The following is a 16983-nucleotide window of genomic DNA, read 5'->3' as shown; positions in this document are numbered from 1 at the left end:
GTCACCAGATCTCAATCCAATAGAGCATCTTTGGGATGTAATGGAACGGGAGATTCACATCATGGATGTGCAGCCTACAAATCTGCATCAACTGTGTTATGCCATCATATCAATGTGGACCAAACTCTGAGGAATGCTTCCAGCACCTTGTTGAATCTATGCCACGACGAATTGAGGCAGTGCTGGAGACAAAAGGGGGTCCAACCCTTTACTAGCATGATGTACCTAATAAAGTGACCGGTGAGTGTATGTACACTCCATTTACCTCTCCATTTTAAAACTTCAAACCTTGTACAGCCATTGGTCATGTGTTGCACTTGAGTCAGCACACACTTTTGCCAAACAAGTGCACATTAAAATACATGAATAAAAATTTAACAATATATTAAAAAAATAAATATTAAAAAATAAAACATATCTCTTATTGCGACTGCTGTACTATCGCGCATTAATACTGCCAGTGCTATGGTCACATGACGCGGTTGTGGTACGGCTCAAATGCGGAAGGAACGCGGAGCACAAATATGCTCACAAACTGGGTGAAACTTTAAAGTCAAGCAACAACAAACTCGAGAATCCTAATGTCGACATCGCCAGCACCTTAATACACAAAGTAAGTTTTTCTGGCCTTGAAAATGATATTTTACGTTGGTACTGTAAGGAAGTTTGGCTTTTGTGCGTGCTTTTTTTTTTTTTTTTTTTTTTTGAGGAAATAACTTTTTTATTTTATTTTATAGCGAGCACATAGAAAAACAGGAATGTAATGGAAATTGGCAAATATAATCACTGTGTTTCTAATACGTTATGACATGTAATTTGAGTGCACAACACAGAGATCCCTGTAGATGCATTGATATTTTATACAGCATAAACTAAAAAGCTAGATATCGGTGCACGTAGTGAGCTAACGGGGATCAACGCCGTCACTTGTCGGCCATTTTGCGTCGGGACCATTCACTAAATACTGTATAACATTATAGTTAATGGCGCGTCTACTTTGAACTAGCATAGATTGCTCCATTTTCAACCGATTCGTTAGGACTTGCTTTTCCCTTAACGTCGGAGATGCAGTAATGTATGTGAATACAGTACTTTAAGGCTTTAGGGCTGTCAAACGATTAAAATTTTTAATCGAGTTAATCACAGCTTAAAAATTAATTAATCGTAATTAATCGCAATTCAAACCATCGATAAAATATGTCATATTTTTCTGTAAATTATTGTTGGAATGGAAAGATAAGACACAAGACTAGGGCTGCAGCTATCGAATATTTTAGTAATCGAGTAATCGACTGAAAATTCTATCGATTAACCGAGTAATCGGATAAAACAACTATATTTTTAGGTGAAGAGCAATTATAAATATACGTGAGAAAACAAGACGTTTCATCTAATCTTGAACCATTTTCAGTCAATCAATGTCTTTCTTTTCGATGTATATTGTTGAAAACAGCAAACAATTGCATCTCAGATGTAACTAGAATTTAAAAAAAAAAAAAAAAAAGACTAATTCACTGCTTTCACTCAAAAAAACCTTTGGATCTTATTTTAAAAAAAATAGTTATTATATATATATATATATATATATATATATATATATATATATATACACACAGTGGGGAGAACAAGTATTTGATACACTGCCAATGGGTTTTCCCATTGACTGTGTATCAAATACTTGTTCTCCCCACTGTATATACTTAAAAATGCCGTTACGCTTGATAACACACATCACTTAAAAGTCTTTTCCCAGTGTTTCAATTGAATTTCTATTTGTGACAAGACATTTTTAAGTTCTAATTAAGTTTTAAGTTAGTCTAAACTGTAAGTCCTGATAGGATTTTGAGTTTTTGCAGTGTTCAAAATAAATGTATGATACAGGCTGTATTGGAGCACATTAGGGACCAGTGCTACTTGGTGTTTTATCCAGCAATAACTACTGAGCTAAAATTGATAGTTAGCATTATTGAGTTTTTATTTTACACCCTCATCACTCCACATCGCTATGTTATGTTAAAGCCTGTATGTAAGACACGTTAGCCACGCATCGACAGTGGTCATAATTAATAGAAACCTAGCCCTCCGCAGGGCTAACGTTACGTGAGCTAGTGATAGTAACGTTAATCTTATTTATTAGCGCTTAGCGCTTTTGATTAGCGCTTAGCGCTCTACTGCTTTAAGATGGCGGCTGTTTACTAACGCTGCCCAGACGGGGCCCGAGTCTGTCAAAACCGCTTCTAGTTCAACATACATGTGATCTCTGAAACTCATCAGACGCTACTTGCTACCAATGAAGCATCGTGCGGGCTAGTATTTAGCAACGTCGGCGTCGTTTGTAGCGGCTGTCGGCTGCAGTAAGTTTTTTTTTTTTTTTTTTGGGCTTCTTCCTCTACACACGTGACATCAGCGCGTTGTCCCGCATTAAAAGTAGTCCGAGCAAAACCTGATGCTTAGAGCTGTCAAAATAAACGATTACTCGAGGTGAATAAAATTACTCGGATCAGTTTTTAAACTCGAGTTACTCGAGTTGCTCGAGTATTCGTTTCAGCTCTACACAAGACAGATATATACATTCAACATACGGTACATAAGTACCATATTTGTTTATTATAACAATAAGTCAACAAGATGGCATTAACATTCTGTTAAAGTGATTCATGGATAGAAAGACTTGCAGTTCTTAAAAGATAAATGTTAGTACAAGCTATCGAAATTTTATATTAAAACCCCTCTTAATGTTTTCGTTTTAATACAATTTGTAAACTTTTCAAACAAAAAATAAACTAGTAGCTCGCCATTGTTGATGTCAATAATTACACAATGCTCATGGTGCTGAAACCCATAAAATCAGTCGCACCCAAGCGGCAGCAGTGGGTGACAAAACATCAAAAAACACAAGTAACAAACGGACATGACACTGTGCTGTTATTTTAATCTGTTTGAGCGGGGCATGTGCGTTAAATGCATCAAATATTTTAACGTGATTAATTTAAAAAATTAATTACCGCCCGTCAACGCGATAATTTTGACAGCCCTAGTATCTATATATCACGATCATTCACAGTCAATGGCAGTCAATGAGTTAATGTATGGCACACACTAAAACATCGCCAGTGGTGCAATATTAATCGACAAAGACTCCTAATTTATAATTATTTTTACAGCTATTTTGATAATTGACTCACATTTTAGAAGTGGTTTGTAAGTATTATTTGGACAATGTCATCAGGGATTTGACCCTTTTATCCAAATCTGTTGAATTTCAGCTTCTCAACAGGAAATGTTATTCGATTTCCATTGCGCGCCGTGAAACCAGACTTATTGTCTATGTGTGTAATCAAAATAAGATGGTTGCAAACATCTGTTTTTACTTTGGAAAATAAACATCACCATTTTTATAATTTTCTGGACCAACCAAGTAACTAGAGGTGGGAATCTTTGGGTACTTAACGATTGGATTACGATTACGATTCAGAGGCTCCGATTCGATTATAAATCGATTATTGATGTCACCCAAACCACAACCCACCTCCCCCCCGCTTTTAATGTTTTGTACATTCGTTCCAAAATAGTTAAAAAAAAAAAAATCCTATTAGGAAACCAAACTAATACTTCAGTATCAAATTAATAGTTAAAAACATTAAATAAAATACTCAAGTCCCCATTCTGTATCAGCAGCTTTAAACTACATTCAATTAATTTAATGTTGTGAATCAACCGTTAAAGTTGATAAAATTGCTCCCGTTATTTCATAAATTCCCTTCTGTCTACTTACAACATGTCCGTTTTAAAACTGTTTCATGATTTAAAGATGGATTCAAGTCAAGATTTTGCCGATTTAGGAGTACTTTAGATCAAAAGTGAATTAGGTTTGCTACAACAGAGCCTTCTAGAGAAGTCTACTGCTTTAAGATGGCGGCTGTTTACAACGCGTCAACTACTAAACGGCAAGTCCGTCACTTTGCATCTAGTTCTCTTTATATGGTCTAACAGCGCCGTCGTCTGTCATTTAGCATCTAATTCTACATATATGTGATATCTACTATAGCCGTATGTTTGTAGCAACTAGCAACTGGGCGTTGTTTGAACCAGCTGTCGGCCGCAGTCAGGTATTTTTATTTTTATATCTAGCGGCATAATTTGAACATGATATTTGCTCTCAGTCCGTTCCTCATTGCGTCCCGAAGACCGCGCAGACTGTGTTTTAATTCTGCTTTACCTGGTATAATTCAATAATCGGAATTCGGATGTTTGTGAATCGTTCTCGAATCTTCCATGGCTGAATCGCGAATAATCTAAGAATCGGAAATTTCGCACGCCTCTACAAGTAACTGAATCATAATCACCTACTTTTTGCATTTTCTGCACTGAGAATTTGTAGAAATGTCATTTTTTTCAAAAGACAATTTTTTTGTGTCAGTCTATTAATTGAATAAATTATCCACATATTGACATTTTTTGGGGGGCTAAAGCTTTTTACGGCACTTAAAATGCACTTTGTGAAAATACTGTATATATTTTACGAATTTTGTGATTTGTATTTTTTCCCCCTTCCCTACTTCACTATCAGGCATTGTTTTTGAAGTGGAGTTATGCATGCAGATTGGTGGAATCACTCTAAATAGAGAGAATAGAAAATGAAAGCCTTGCTCATTACCACTGAGAGCGCCGAGATCCTCTTCCACTGGACCGACCTGGGTTTCCAGAACAGCATCCAGGAGCAGTATGGTGCCGCTCAGGAGGAAGGCCAGAGGGTAGAGAGGAAAAGTTTACATTTCCTGGATGAAATTACGTGTCTCATAATGAATCTACATGATGTGCTCATTAAAGCTTCCAGCCTTTGAAGACAGCATCAGCACCTTGTTCGCACCTATTATCATCTCCTGCAGTTCCATGGTTGACAGTATGGGTGACGGCTACACCTGCTTCACCACAGAGAACAACCACATCTATGTACTACAGCAGGTACTTGGCAAAAAAAAAAAAAAACTCAGTTTCGAACCTCTGGCAAATTCTATAGATTCAACAACCACGCTCATCGGATTTTTATACCGCTTGGAGGGTTGGTTCAAAAGCTCACTTACTTTGTTCGTCTTCTTCATGGTGAAGATACCAAGCAAAATGGAAACCCCTCCGTTATTTGTGAACAGATCAAAATTAAATTTGATATGCATATTCTAGAGATGTATAAACATCGATGCTCGAGTACAACTTTTAAAAAAAAATTGTTTCAGAGCCAGTGGCGCCTCCAGAAATTTTTCATAGTGATGGCCAGATGGGACCACTTAAAATCTTGGGGTGGCCAAAACTAAAAGCCATAATTTCAGGTTTTCATTATATTATTGCAGTAAAAAGGTCAGGGGAAAACTATCAGAAAGACTTAAGGACACGGCTACTGATATACTTTGGTGTATTGTGTAATATTTGATGTTTCTCATTATTTAATATGCATAGTCCATAACTGTCCAGTCAGCATTTTGAGTTCCACAACAATTCTGTTTTATTGTGTTATCTATATATTAGGCATACATTTAACTAGGGCTGTCAAACGATTAAAAAATTTAATCGAGTTAATCACAGCTTAAAAATTAATTAATCGTAATTAATCGCAATTCAAACCATCTCTAAAATATGCCATATTCTGTAAATTATTGTTGGAATGGAAAGATAAGACAAGATGGATATATGCATTCAACATTAGAGCTGGGACTCTTTGGGCACCTAACGATTCGATTACGATTCAGAGGCTCCGATTCGATTATAAAACGATTATTGATGCACCCCCCTCCTTTTTTTTTTTTTTTTTTTTTTTTTTTTTTAATGTTTTGTACATTAGTTCCAAAATTGTTCAAAAATACTTTCAGGCTAAACCAAACTACTATTTCAGTATCAAGTTAACATATAGCAGTAAACATATATACAAAAATAACAGTAAATAAGAAACTCCAGTCCCCATTCTGTATCAGCAGCTTTAAACTACATTCACTTAATTTAATGTTGTGAATCAACCGTTAAAGTTGTTAAAATTGCTCCCGTTATTCCATAATTTCCCTTTTGTCTACTTTCGACATGTGAAAGTTTTAAAACTATTTTGAAGATAGATTCAAGTCAAGTCAATATTTTACCGATTTAGGAGTATTTTAGATAAAAAGTTAATTAGGTTTGCTTGGAAGGTTCGCTACAACAGCCTTGCAGGGAGGTGTACTGCTTTAAGATGGCGGCCGTTTACTAACGCTCGCATCTAGCTTTTTGTAGGTGAGCTGCTAACGCTACCGAATCCATATTGCATCTACCGTAACATGTGGATGTACTTTGTAGCAGCTTTTCGGCAGCAGTCAGGTATGTTGTTGTGTTTTTTTATCTCATGGCATGAGTTGAGCTAGAGCCGTGAGTTGAGCATTGGCATTACCCGAGGGGCCGGGTAATGAGAAGCATGATGTTTAGCTACTCTCGCTCTGTTCCTCATTGACCGCGCGGCGCGCTGAGTGTGTTGTACTTCCGCTTTACTTGGCATATTTCAATAATCGGAATTTGGATGTTTGTGAATCGTTCTCGAATCTTCCACGGCCGAATCGCGAATTATCTAAGAATCGGAAATTTTGCACACCTCTATTCAACATACTGTACATAAGTACTGTATTTGTTTATTATAACAATGAATCCACAAGATGGCATTAACATTATTAACATTCTTTCCGTGAAAGGGATCCACGGATAGAAAGACTTGTAATTTTTAAAGGATAAATGTGAGTTTGTATACTGTGATTAAATATTGCCATCTAGTGTATTTGTTGAGCTTTCAGTAAATGATACTGTAGCGACTGAACTGTTCTGCCCAAATGCATGATGGGAAGTAGTGCAACCATGACTGTGTGTGGTGGCTGCAAATGCTATGTCTTCTCTGCGTTGGGTACACTACAGGGTGTTAAGAAAAAGAATTCCTGTCATTCTTCCCCACAATATTTATAGTTGCTGTGGGAGAGATGACAAAGCTTTTGCCAATTAAAAAGCACGGTACCAATGAATGCTTGTATCTACTCCACTCGCTTGACACTGCCTCTTATATCTGTATATAAGTAAAACGGCGCCATTGTAGGCTGTTTGCAGCAATGCGTGAGTGAGTCGTACCGCGAATGCGTTAATTGCGATAAAAATTTTCACATGATTAATTTAAAAATGAATTAATAAGGTGTTGGTATGGTGTAGAGCAGTGATCCCGAACCACCGGGCCAGGGACCGGTACTGGTCCATGGCGCATTTGCTACTGGGCCGCAGAGAAATAATAAATAATTTGTTCACAACCACAATCTGGCCTGTGCCTGTTGACACATCAATATACCTGTCTACTCTATTAACTAAACCGAATAGAGATTTGTGTATGTCACCGTCCAGTGGTTGCCGCCATTCCTGGTGTGTTTGCATACCTGTAGTAGCCCTGCATCAGCCAACGTAAACAGTAACGTTACCTGCTGTTAGCTGTGTGCTGTGGGCGGCACACCTTAGCAATGGCGGACGGGGTACTTCCAGTCTCTGCTTGAATTAGTAATAAAATAATAAAACTGGACAGGAGGTCGTCATTGAAATCGATTGGAGCATAAGATAGAGGTTGCAGTGCAGTTATAAATGCACTACTGCAAACCACTGGCACAATTGAATGACACATTTTTAATAATTTTAAATGAATATCTAAGACTTTTCTTTCTTTTTGGGGGGAGCAAGTTAATTAGTCAATTAAATAATTAAACCGCACCAAAAATGAAAATTCGTCAAGAAAAAATATTTTACAAACATATTGGGGGAAATGTCAATTTTTAGCCTTTTGTTTAATTCCCATTTATATTAAAAATTTCAATGGAAACTTTCCTACTTTATATAAATACTATTAAAACCTCTGGAGGAAAAATAATATTTATCTTCATTAGATAATAACTAAAGATGTCCCGATCGATCGGGATGCTGATCAATCTGTCCGATCACGTCATTTTCAAAGTATCGGAACCGGCAAAAAAATATCGGACATGCCTTTTACATATATATATATATATATATATATATATATATATATATATATATATATATATATTTTTTTTTTTAAATTTAAATCGTTTTCTAATTGTATATAACGTTCCAGACAAAATGTCTTGCACTCATCCAGAGTAGTTTTGGCTTAAAGTAGGGCTACCAAATTTATTGCGTTAACGGCGGTAATAATTTTTTCTTAATTAATCACGTTAAATAATTAACGCATGCGCTGCACGACCCACTCACGCATTGTCGCATTCAATCTATGAAGGCGCTGTTTTACCAATAAATAGAGCTAAACGCAGCGTATAATGAGTAGAGAGAATTTTGACAGCCTTTGGAGCCTTTTTTTAATTTGGCTAAAGCCTTACACTCCCTCTCTCAGCAATTAAAATTAACGTGGGAGGCAATGTGGGGAAGAAAGTTGGTAATTGATAATTTTCTTAACACCCTATGTTCTTTCCCAACGCAGAGAAGATATATCAATTGGTGCCCCTACGCGCAGTCATGGTTGCACTTCCCATCCTGCATTTGGGTTGAATGGCTGCAGTATCATTTACTGAAAGCTCAACAAATACACTAGATGGCAATATTTAGTCACAATATACAAAGTCACATTTATCCTTTAAGAATTACAAGTCTTTCTATCCGTGGATCCCTCTCACAGAAAGAATGTTAATAATGTAAATGCCATCTTGAGGATTTATTGTCATAATAAACAAATACAGTACTTATGTACTGTATGTTGAATGTATATAGTCGTCCGAGTTTTATTCACTTTTTTCTTAATGCATTGCCAAAATGTATATGATCGGGAAAAATTATCGGGAATGATTGGAATTGAATCGGGAGCAAAATAAAAGCAATCGGATTGGGAAATATCGGGATAGGCACATACTCAAACTAAAACGATCGGGATTGGATCGGGAGCAAAAAAACATGATCGGAACAACCCTAATAATAACGACCATGTTTTTTATGGGTAGCAATCTTTTTGACACCGCAACTATGAATAGGTTCTCATACTTGGAATCATTAGCTCTGTACTATGTGGAATAATGTTTGAATAACTAAATCTACAATTTCTAAAACGTGAGCGGCATCCAACATTGTCCTGCTTAGTTCTAAATGGGTTATGTGCTGCCCTCCAGTTCGACGAGTGTCTCTACATTGCTGTAAATGGAGATGGCGAGGAGGAGGAGGACGATCTGAGGAGGAAGATCTATGTAACGAAGAAAATAATCGAGGTGCTCTTCGGCATGGTCACTCTCAGCGGTAGTCTCATCAGAAGAGAGTAAGGCATGTTTAAAATGTGTGTTATTAACGTTACGATTCAGGGTTATGTTGACTTATTGCACCCTCTGTTGGCCTGCTTCATTCTTTTGAGTTCACATACTGTATGAATGTGTTACTGTGGTTTAGGCTGCGTCCTCAAGACACAGAGCAAAGGGCCCGTCTGTGGAAACATCTCCAAAGTCTGCTAGACACCCACAGCCACCTCAGGGAGACTGACCAGAGCTTCTTAGTGGAGGTAGTGTATTGACCATCTTATTTGTTCAAGGTTGTATACTGTATTATCAAATAGGCTGGGGCACTAATAACAAAACATGTTAATTCCTTTCTTCTATGGTCCGACTTTCACCATCATAAAACCTCTATTACTTGTGCAGACAACAATGGCGTACCGCACGCATGCTATTTTCAGACCGTGACGTCGCATCGTAAAGCGGAAGTAAAGCTGAAGTGGGACATTATAATTATTAACAGGAGGGCATTTAAATTTTTTTTTTTTTTAAACAGCAAAACCCTATCTGGAGGTGAGAGCACCCGAGAGCAGAATTACAGACGCCATGACTTTAACGAGATATTATCGCGTACTAACCTCTTTTCGATCCAAAAATTCCATGTAGAATGTATCACTGAGTGTCAAGACATAGCTGTAAATGGCCACAGCTGGAATATTTAGGGATTTTATGGGTGAAACATGGTAATATAACAAGGGCCGTGATGCAGAAATCGCAGACATCAAGGAGTGGTCAAGTTTTTTTCATGTATTTACCTTTTTAAACATTTTTTTTGTTCTTTGTTTGGATCGATTATTTATCATCTAACATATCGGAGAAAAAGCGACAATAACAAAAAAAAAAAACAATTAAGCGATAGTTATGAGGTAGATATCCGTGACTTTTTTTACACATGCCATTTTTTTCATTGTCACTTAATTTTTTCAAAAAATATGCGAGTGAATAATTTTTTTTAAGTCTTTTTTTTTTTTTTTTTTTTTTTTTTTTTTTAACAAATATTAGACATCAATTAATGATTCGAAGCTAAAAATGACATTTTGAATAATAAATATAATTAATTACCTTCGTTTTAGGGCTGGGTTGAAACAAAAATGGTTGCGCGACATCTGTAAACGGGCGTTTCCAGGGTAAAACAGACAAATTAAAAATAGTTCGGGGGTTTAATGTGCCATGCATCTGCTATTGCAGCATATAGACATATTGTTTTATCAAACACAACAGTTCTTTTGGCTTAAAATACAGCAGTTACTTTTAAAGAGGAGTGCAAGAGCAGAAACTGCTTTTTCAGTCTTGTCTGTGTTTCGGCCATATGTATTTTTTAGGGCTGTCAAATTTATCGCGTATACGGGCGATAATTAAATTTTATAATTAATCACGTTGAAATATTTAATGCAATTAACGCACGCGCAGAATGACCCACTCACGCAATACTGTTAATGGACTATATTGGCGCTGTTTTACTCATATAAAGTGCTAATAGACAGCATCAAGTGAGTGGAGTAGAAACTAACATTCAGTGCAGCTATGCTATTAATTTACATCTCACACAGTAAATATTAATAGTGTGGGAATCATCGTGGGGAAGAATGGTATAAGCTAATCTTTTTCTCAACACCATGTGTTGCATAGAACGCAGACAAGATATAGCATTTGTGGGCACCACACACAGTCATGGTTGCAACCATGCATTCATGGTTGCACCCATAATGCATTTGGGCAGAAGTTAAATCGCTACAGTATCATTTACTGGAAGCTCAACAAATACACTAGATGGCAATATTTAGTCACAATATACAAACTCACATTTATCCTTTAAGAATTATAAGTCTTTCATCCGTGGATCCCTTTCACAGAAAGAATGTTAATAATGTTAATGCCATTGTGTGGATTTATTGTTATAATAAACAAATACAGTACTTATGTACAGTATGTTGAATGTATATATCCGTCTTGTCTTATCTTTCCATTCCAACAGTAATTTACAGAAAAATATGGCATATTTTAGAGATGGTTTGAATTGTGATTAATTACGATTAATTAATTTTTAAGCTGTGATGAACTCTATTAAAAATTTTAATCGTTTGACAAACCTAGTATTTTTTTTTTTTTTTTTTTTTTTTTTTTTTTTTTTACATGTTTAATTAAACATCATGCCTCTTTTTTAAAATGTATTCTCTTGTCGTTTGGTCACAACACCTGTTTTTAAATTATTAACCGCTAGATGGCGTTAGAAACGCTTAACTGATGTTCTGCAATTTCTATTGACAATATAAACAGACAAATACAGATGCATACTGTTGTTTATGATCAGTTATTGTGTGTTTTTGCCTTGTCAGGCGGTAGAGAGGCTCATCCACCCCACGCTGTGTGAGCAGTGCATTGAGTTCTTGGAGCGACGTCTAGTTCAGCAGCTTAATAGCAGTGTAGAAAGAGCTGGAGAGGAGGTGCAGCATGCTTTTATCCTGGTGCACACCAAGCTACTGGCCTTCTACTCCAGGTGAGGCACTTGCACTTGCTTTCCATGCGTCTTACCTCTCTTAAATAATTTGAAACATTCTCATATGTATCTGCAGTCGCAGTGCGAGCACACTCGCCACTTCGGACCTTTTGGCCCTCATCATCATGGCTCAGAACATGTATCCTAGCAACATAGACCAAGATGACCACTCCTCCGAGGTATTCTATGTATTGGAGATGGAGATAATGATGACGAACGAGCAAAGTAGTTTACAAAGTGACAAATACTTTTGCTCTTTTTAACAGGATTTTGATAGTACAAGTGGTTCAGGCCCAGAGAGCTTTTATACACCTCAACCTTCCCCCACTGACTCAAGCAGTTCAGGTCAGTTTTGTATACAGAACAGTTTGGATTCAACCACACATAACAGTAATTGTTTTTAAGTGTTTAGGGAAATGACTTTACTAGGGCTGTCAACCGATTATAATTTTTAATCGAGTTAATTACAGCTTAAAAATTAATTCGTAATTAATCGCAATTCAAACCATCTTTAAAATATGCCATATTTTTCTGTAAATTATTGTTGGAATGGCAAGATAAGACACAAGATGGATATATACATTCAACATACGGTACATAAGTACTATAATTGTTCATTATAACAATAACTCAACAAGATGGCATTAACATTATTAACATTCTGTTAAAGCGATCCATGGATAGAAAGACTTGTAGTTCTTAAAAGATAAATGTTAGTACAAGTTATGGAAATGTTATATTAAAACCCCTCTTAATGTTTTCATATTAATAAAATTTGTAAAATTTTCAATCAAAAAATAAACTAGTAGCCCGCCATTGTTGATGTAAATAATTACACAGTGCTCATGGGGGCTGAGGCCCATAAAATCAGTCGCACCCAAGCGCCAGCAGAGGGCGACAAAACCTCAGAAAACACAAGTAACAAGTGGACATTGGCACTGTGCTGTCATTTTAATCTGTTTGAGTGGGGTATATGCGTTAATTGCGTCAAATATTTTAACGTGATTAATTTTTTTTTAAAAATCACCGCCCGTTAACACGATAATTTTGACAGCCCTATTATTTACGTGTACTTTTTTGTTATGTCAAAGAAAATTTAATAAGAAAAGGGGATGTTTAATTGATAGCAAAATCAACTTACACCATTAACCTATAACTTCCTGTCAGTATGCTATCACAAAATGTTTTTTTGTGTGTAGCATGATAAGATTGGAACAAAAATCAGTTCTTTTTAATTTACTAATTTAGTCAATTTTGTATTGCTTGTCACCTCATGTGCAGCTTTTTCATAGCTTTATGTACAACAGTATGACTGACGTCACAGTGGTCACAAAATGGCTGCGCCCATAACATAACATTGTTTTCTCAGTTATCAGGGGCCTAAGAAATTTGCAAGTTGTATACAGTGGTATGAAAAAGTATTTGAAACTTTAGGAATTTCTCACATTTCTGCATAAAATCACCATCAAATGTGAGCCGATCTTTGTCAAAATCACACAGATGAAAAAGCAGTGTCTGCTTTAACCAGGTTTTCATATTTTAATGAGAATAGTATGCAAATAATGACAGGAGGGGGGAAATAAGTAAGTGAACCATCACATTTAATATTTTGTGCCCCCCCCCCTTTGGCAGCAATAACTTCAACCAGTAACTTCCTGTAGCTGCAGATCGATTTGGCATATCGATCAGGACTAATCCTGGCCCATTCTTCTCTACAAAACTGCTGTAGTTCAGTCAGATTCCTGGGATGTCTGGCATGAATCGCTGTCTTTAGGTCATGCCACAGTATCTCAATGGGGTTCAAGTCTGGACTTTGACTTGGCCACTCCAGAACGTGAATGTTGTTCTTCTGAAACCATTCTGAAGTTGATTTAATTCTCTGCTTTGGATCATTGTCTTGTTGCAGCATCCAACCTCTTTTTAGCTTCGACTGTCTGACAGACGGCCTCAGGTTTTCCTGCAAAACATCCTGATAGACTTTTGAATTCATTCTTCCATTAATGATTGCAAGTCCAGGCCCTGAGGCAGCAAAACAGCCCCAAATCAACTTCTGTGGCGTGTCCAAGTGGCTTTTTGCCAATATTTAACTAGCAACAGTGTTTTTTTTTTTTTTTTAGACAGCAGTGGCTTCCTCTGTGGAGTCCTCCCATGAACCCCATTCTTGGCCATAGTTTTACATATAGTTGATGTGTGCACAGAGATATTGGACTGTGCCAGTGATGTCTGTAAGTCTTTAGCAGACACTCTAGGGTTCTTTTGTACCTTTCTGAGTATTCTGCGCTGAACTCTTGGCATCATCTTTGGTGGACGGCCACTCCTTGGGAGGGAAGCAACAGTGCCAAACTCTGTTCATATGTAGACAACTTCTCTGACTGTCGATTGATGAGCATCCAGACACTTAGAGGTGTTTTTTTTTTTTTTTTTAATCCTTTTTCCAGCTTATAGAAATCAACAATCCTTGATCACAGGTCTTCAGACAGCTCTTTTGACCATACCATGATGCACATTAGACAATGCTTCTCATCAAGACAATTCTTACCAGGTGTGTGTTTTATAGGGAGCAGGGCAGCTTTAAGCCACTCATCAGTGATTGGGCACACATCTGACTTAAATTATTAAGTAAAGATAGATTTCAATTGCTCACAATTCAAAAGTTTCCTTAGGCAGAGGGTTCTTATTTTTCTTCCTTCTGTCATTTTTTGCATGCTATCCTCATTAAAATATGGAAACCTATAAAAGTTTGGTGGTTTTATTTAAAGCACTGTTTTAACATCTGTGTGATTTTGGCAAAGATCTGATTACATCTGATGGTGATTTTCTGCAGAAATGTGAGAAATTCCAAAAGGTTCAGATACTTTGTCATACCACTGTACATTCTTCGATCAACAATCTTTCAGATGGATTCACATTCGGAGTTGTCTTTCCCTTTAAATTAAAAAAATGTGATTTAAAAAAAAAAAAAAAAAAAGTATAAAATATTTTTTTATAATAACCAAAATATATGCAATGCTTCTAATTATTTCAACATTTATTCTTGTTTTCCTCCAGAAAAACAAACAAAAGAAGAAGCTACGGTGTTTGAGTTTGTGGATCCCGACATTCATGTTTGTCCTCATAATTCTGATACGTCACATTACAACAATAAGTACTTTTTCCCTTCCTATTTTTTGTATTTTGTTTTGTTTTGATTTCAGATGGCAGAAGACAGTCTACACACTCTGGATGTTCCTCCCCCAGATCCATCCGCACCACGCAGGGTGTTTCTAGAGGTGTCTCACAAGGAGGGTCTGTATCCCATGATGCCTCACTCGATGTACTGCCTGCCACTGTGGCCGGGAATAACACTAGTACTGCTGACTAAGGTTTGTGGATATGCGTTTCTCACTCCCACAGTATTGTCACGATAATTACTATATTGACTTATTGCCCAATAGTCTATAGTAAACACTGTTATTGCCCATTTTATATACATAAAGACTTACTGTTCACTATATAGAATGGCCAAAAATGTTTTTATTTTTTCCTGTCAGGGTCTGATGAATTACATTCCATCAACATTCATTTGTGCTACCTTATTCTTTCTCTCCTTCTTTAACTCATTCACTCCCAGCTATTTTCACCAGTGTAACCCCCTTCGCTCCCGGCCGTTTTACTGGATTTTGACTGATTTTGCAAGGCCCACAGAAAATTCTGTTATATTGCTATATAACCTTGGAACCCACCAAAAGAAAGATTAGACTGTCTTCTCTCAGCAGGAAAAAAAGTTAATTCATATCTTTTTCCATTCCTTCGAAATCAGCATTAGAAAATAGCTTATTTTGAGCAATTTTCCAATTTCTGATGAAAAAAATTTAAAAAATTGAGCTTTTTGTAAAAGCATAATTTCAAACATAACTTTGACTTTGCTTTAGTTACATCCCAAACATCTGAATAATGTTTTCCTTATACAAAATAACATAAACAACAAGACAAACAGAGCTTTTAATAGCAAAGTAACTTTTTATTTACACATAACTAACTGAGAGATGACGCTGTTGTGGCCGCGACAGCCGGGGTAAACTTTTCCCTCGTCGTCATCTGTCTCATAAAGATGGATTTAAAAAAATTCTTTCTTTTGTGGTGACTGGTTTAGTCGTGCGCGTTTCCGGCTGAGTCGCGGGACACTGGAGGGTGCGGGGGACGTGAGCGGCCGAGCACGGTGGCGCAGGCTGTGCTCGGAGAGCAGCACGGACTCAACGGCATCGTCCGCTGCACTGGTGGTCCAGGTCGTTCTGCTCGGTCGTCCAGCGCCTGGCATCCTGGGCGTCCTCCCGGTTTTTGTGCTCTGGCATCTTTCCGCCGGCGCCCCGACTGTGCAGCCCGGCCGTTCGTTCCGTTGAATCGGATTGCGGGTCTTTCCAAATGTGCTACTTCCCTCCAGTGGCCAGTTTTATAACTTTAAAATGGATTTTCAGCATTGTGCTTTGGAGCTAGAGGTTAGATTTTGTGCCCGAACCGGGTCGGGTCGGGTCGGGTCGGGTCGGGTCGGGCCCACAATTTAAGCATTCACGTTCGGGTCAGGTCGGGTCGGGCCGCCATGCCGGACTGATAAATTATTTAAAAAAAAAAAAAAAAAATGGAGAGCATGCTCTCTGTATTGCGCTTTTGCTTGTGCGTGTGCACGAACGCCGTGGCGCCGGCCGCTTTTATTTCTTGTCCTCCCGCTGCACGGCCGAGGCGCCGCCCTCTCCTGTTCCCTCTCCTTGTCAGAGAGGCGCGTCCATGTGAGAACAATATCCCACACACTCAGAAATATGTTTAACAAACTTTCCCAGCGTTATTTCGTTGTGTGAATGCTTTGATAATTCTAAAAAAAATATGTAGATTATTTAAACATTAAGAAAACTTGCGTTTTTTTCTGCCAACTCGAAGAAATGAAAATAAATTGCTGCTGCTGCGTTTTTTCCGCGTCACTCAAAAATAAATAAATAAATAAATAAATAAATAAGTAAAATGGAGAGCAGGCTCTCTGTATTGCGCTTTTGCTTGTGCGTGTGCACGAACGCCGTGGCGCCGGCCGCTTTTTCTTCTCGTCCTCCCGCTGTAGTTTGCGCACGGCCGAGGCGCCGCCCTCTCTTGTTCCCTCTCCTTGTCAGAGAGGCGCGTCCATGTGAGAACAAT

The 16983-nt window shown here is 37.5% G+C and overlaps 1 protein-coding gene across 1 annotated transcript in view; it reads left to right on the top strand.

Annotated features, from left to right (window-relative positions):
* The first annotated feature begins 486 nt into the window (after positions 1-486).
* Positions 487-16983, top strand: part of hps1 (HPS1 biogenesis of lysosomal organelles complex 3 subunit 1) — a 31985-nt gene continuing 15488 nt past the window's right edge. Inside the window, exons 1-10 of the mRNA XM_057849052.1 lie at positions 487-613; positions 4571-4754; positions 4831-4965; positions 9174-9316; positions 9445-9553; positions 11663-11823; positions 11900-12002; positions 12090-12168; positions 14872-14927; positions 15018-15185. Coding sequence (XP_057705035.1) covers positions 4638-4754; positions 4831-4965; positions 9174-9316; positions 9445-9553; positions 11663-11823; positions 11900-12002; positions 12090-12168; positions 14872-14927; positions 15018-15185 — 1071 coding nt within the window. The 5' untranslated portion in view covers positions 487-613; positions 4571-4637. The remainder of the gene's footprint in view (positions 614-4570; positions 4755-4830; positions 4966-9173; positions 9317-9444; positions 9554-11662; positions 11824-11899; positions 12003-12089; positions 12169-14871; positions 14928-15017; positions 15186-16983) is intronic.

The sequence above is a fragment of the Corythoichthys intestinalis genome, chromosome 10, assembly GCF_030265065.1.
Source record: "Corythoichthys intestinalis isolate RoL2023-P3 chromosome 10, ASM3026506v1, whole genome shotgun sequence".
Classification (NCBI taxonomy): Eukaryota; Metazoa; Chordata; class Actinopteri; order Syngnathiformes; family Syngnathidae; genus Corythoichthys; species Corythoichthys intestinalis.
This window is presented reverse-complemented; position numbering and strand designations above follow the sequence as displayed.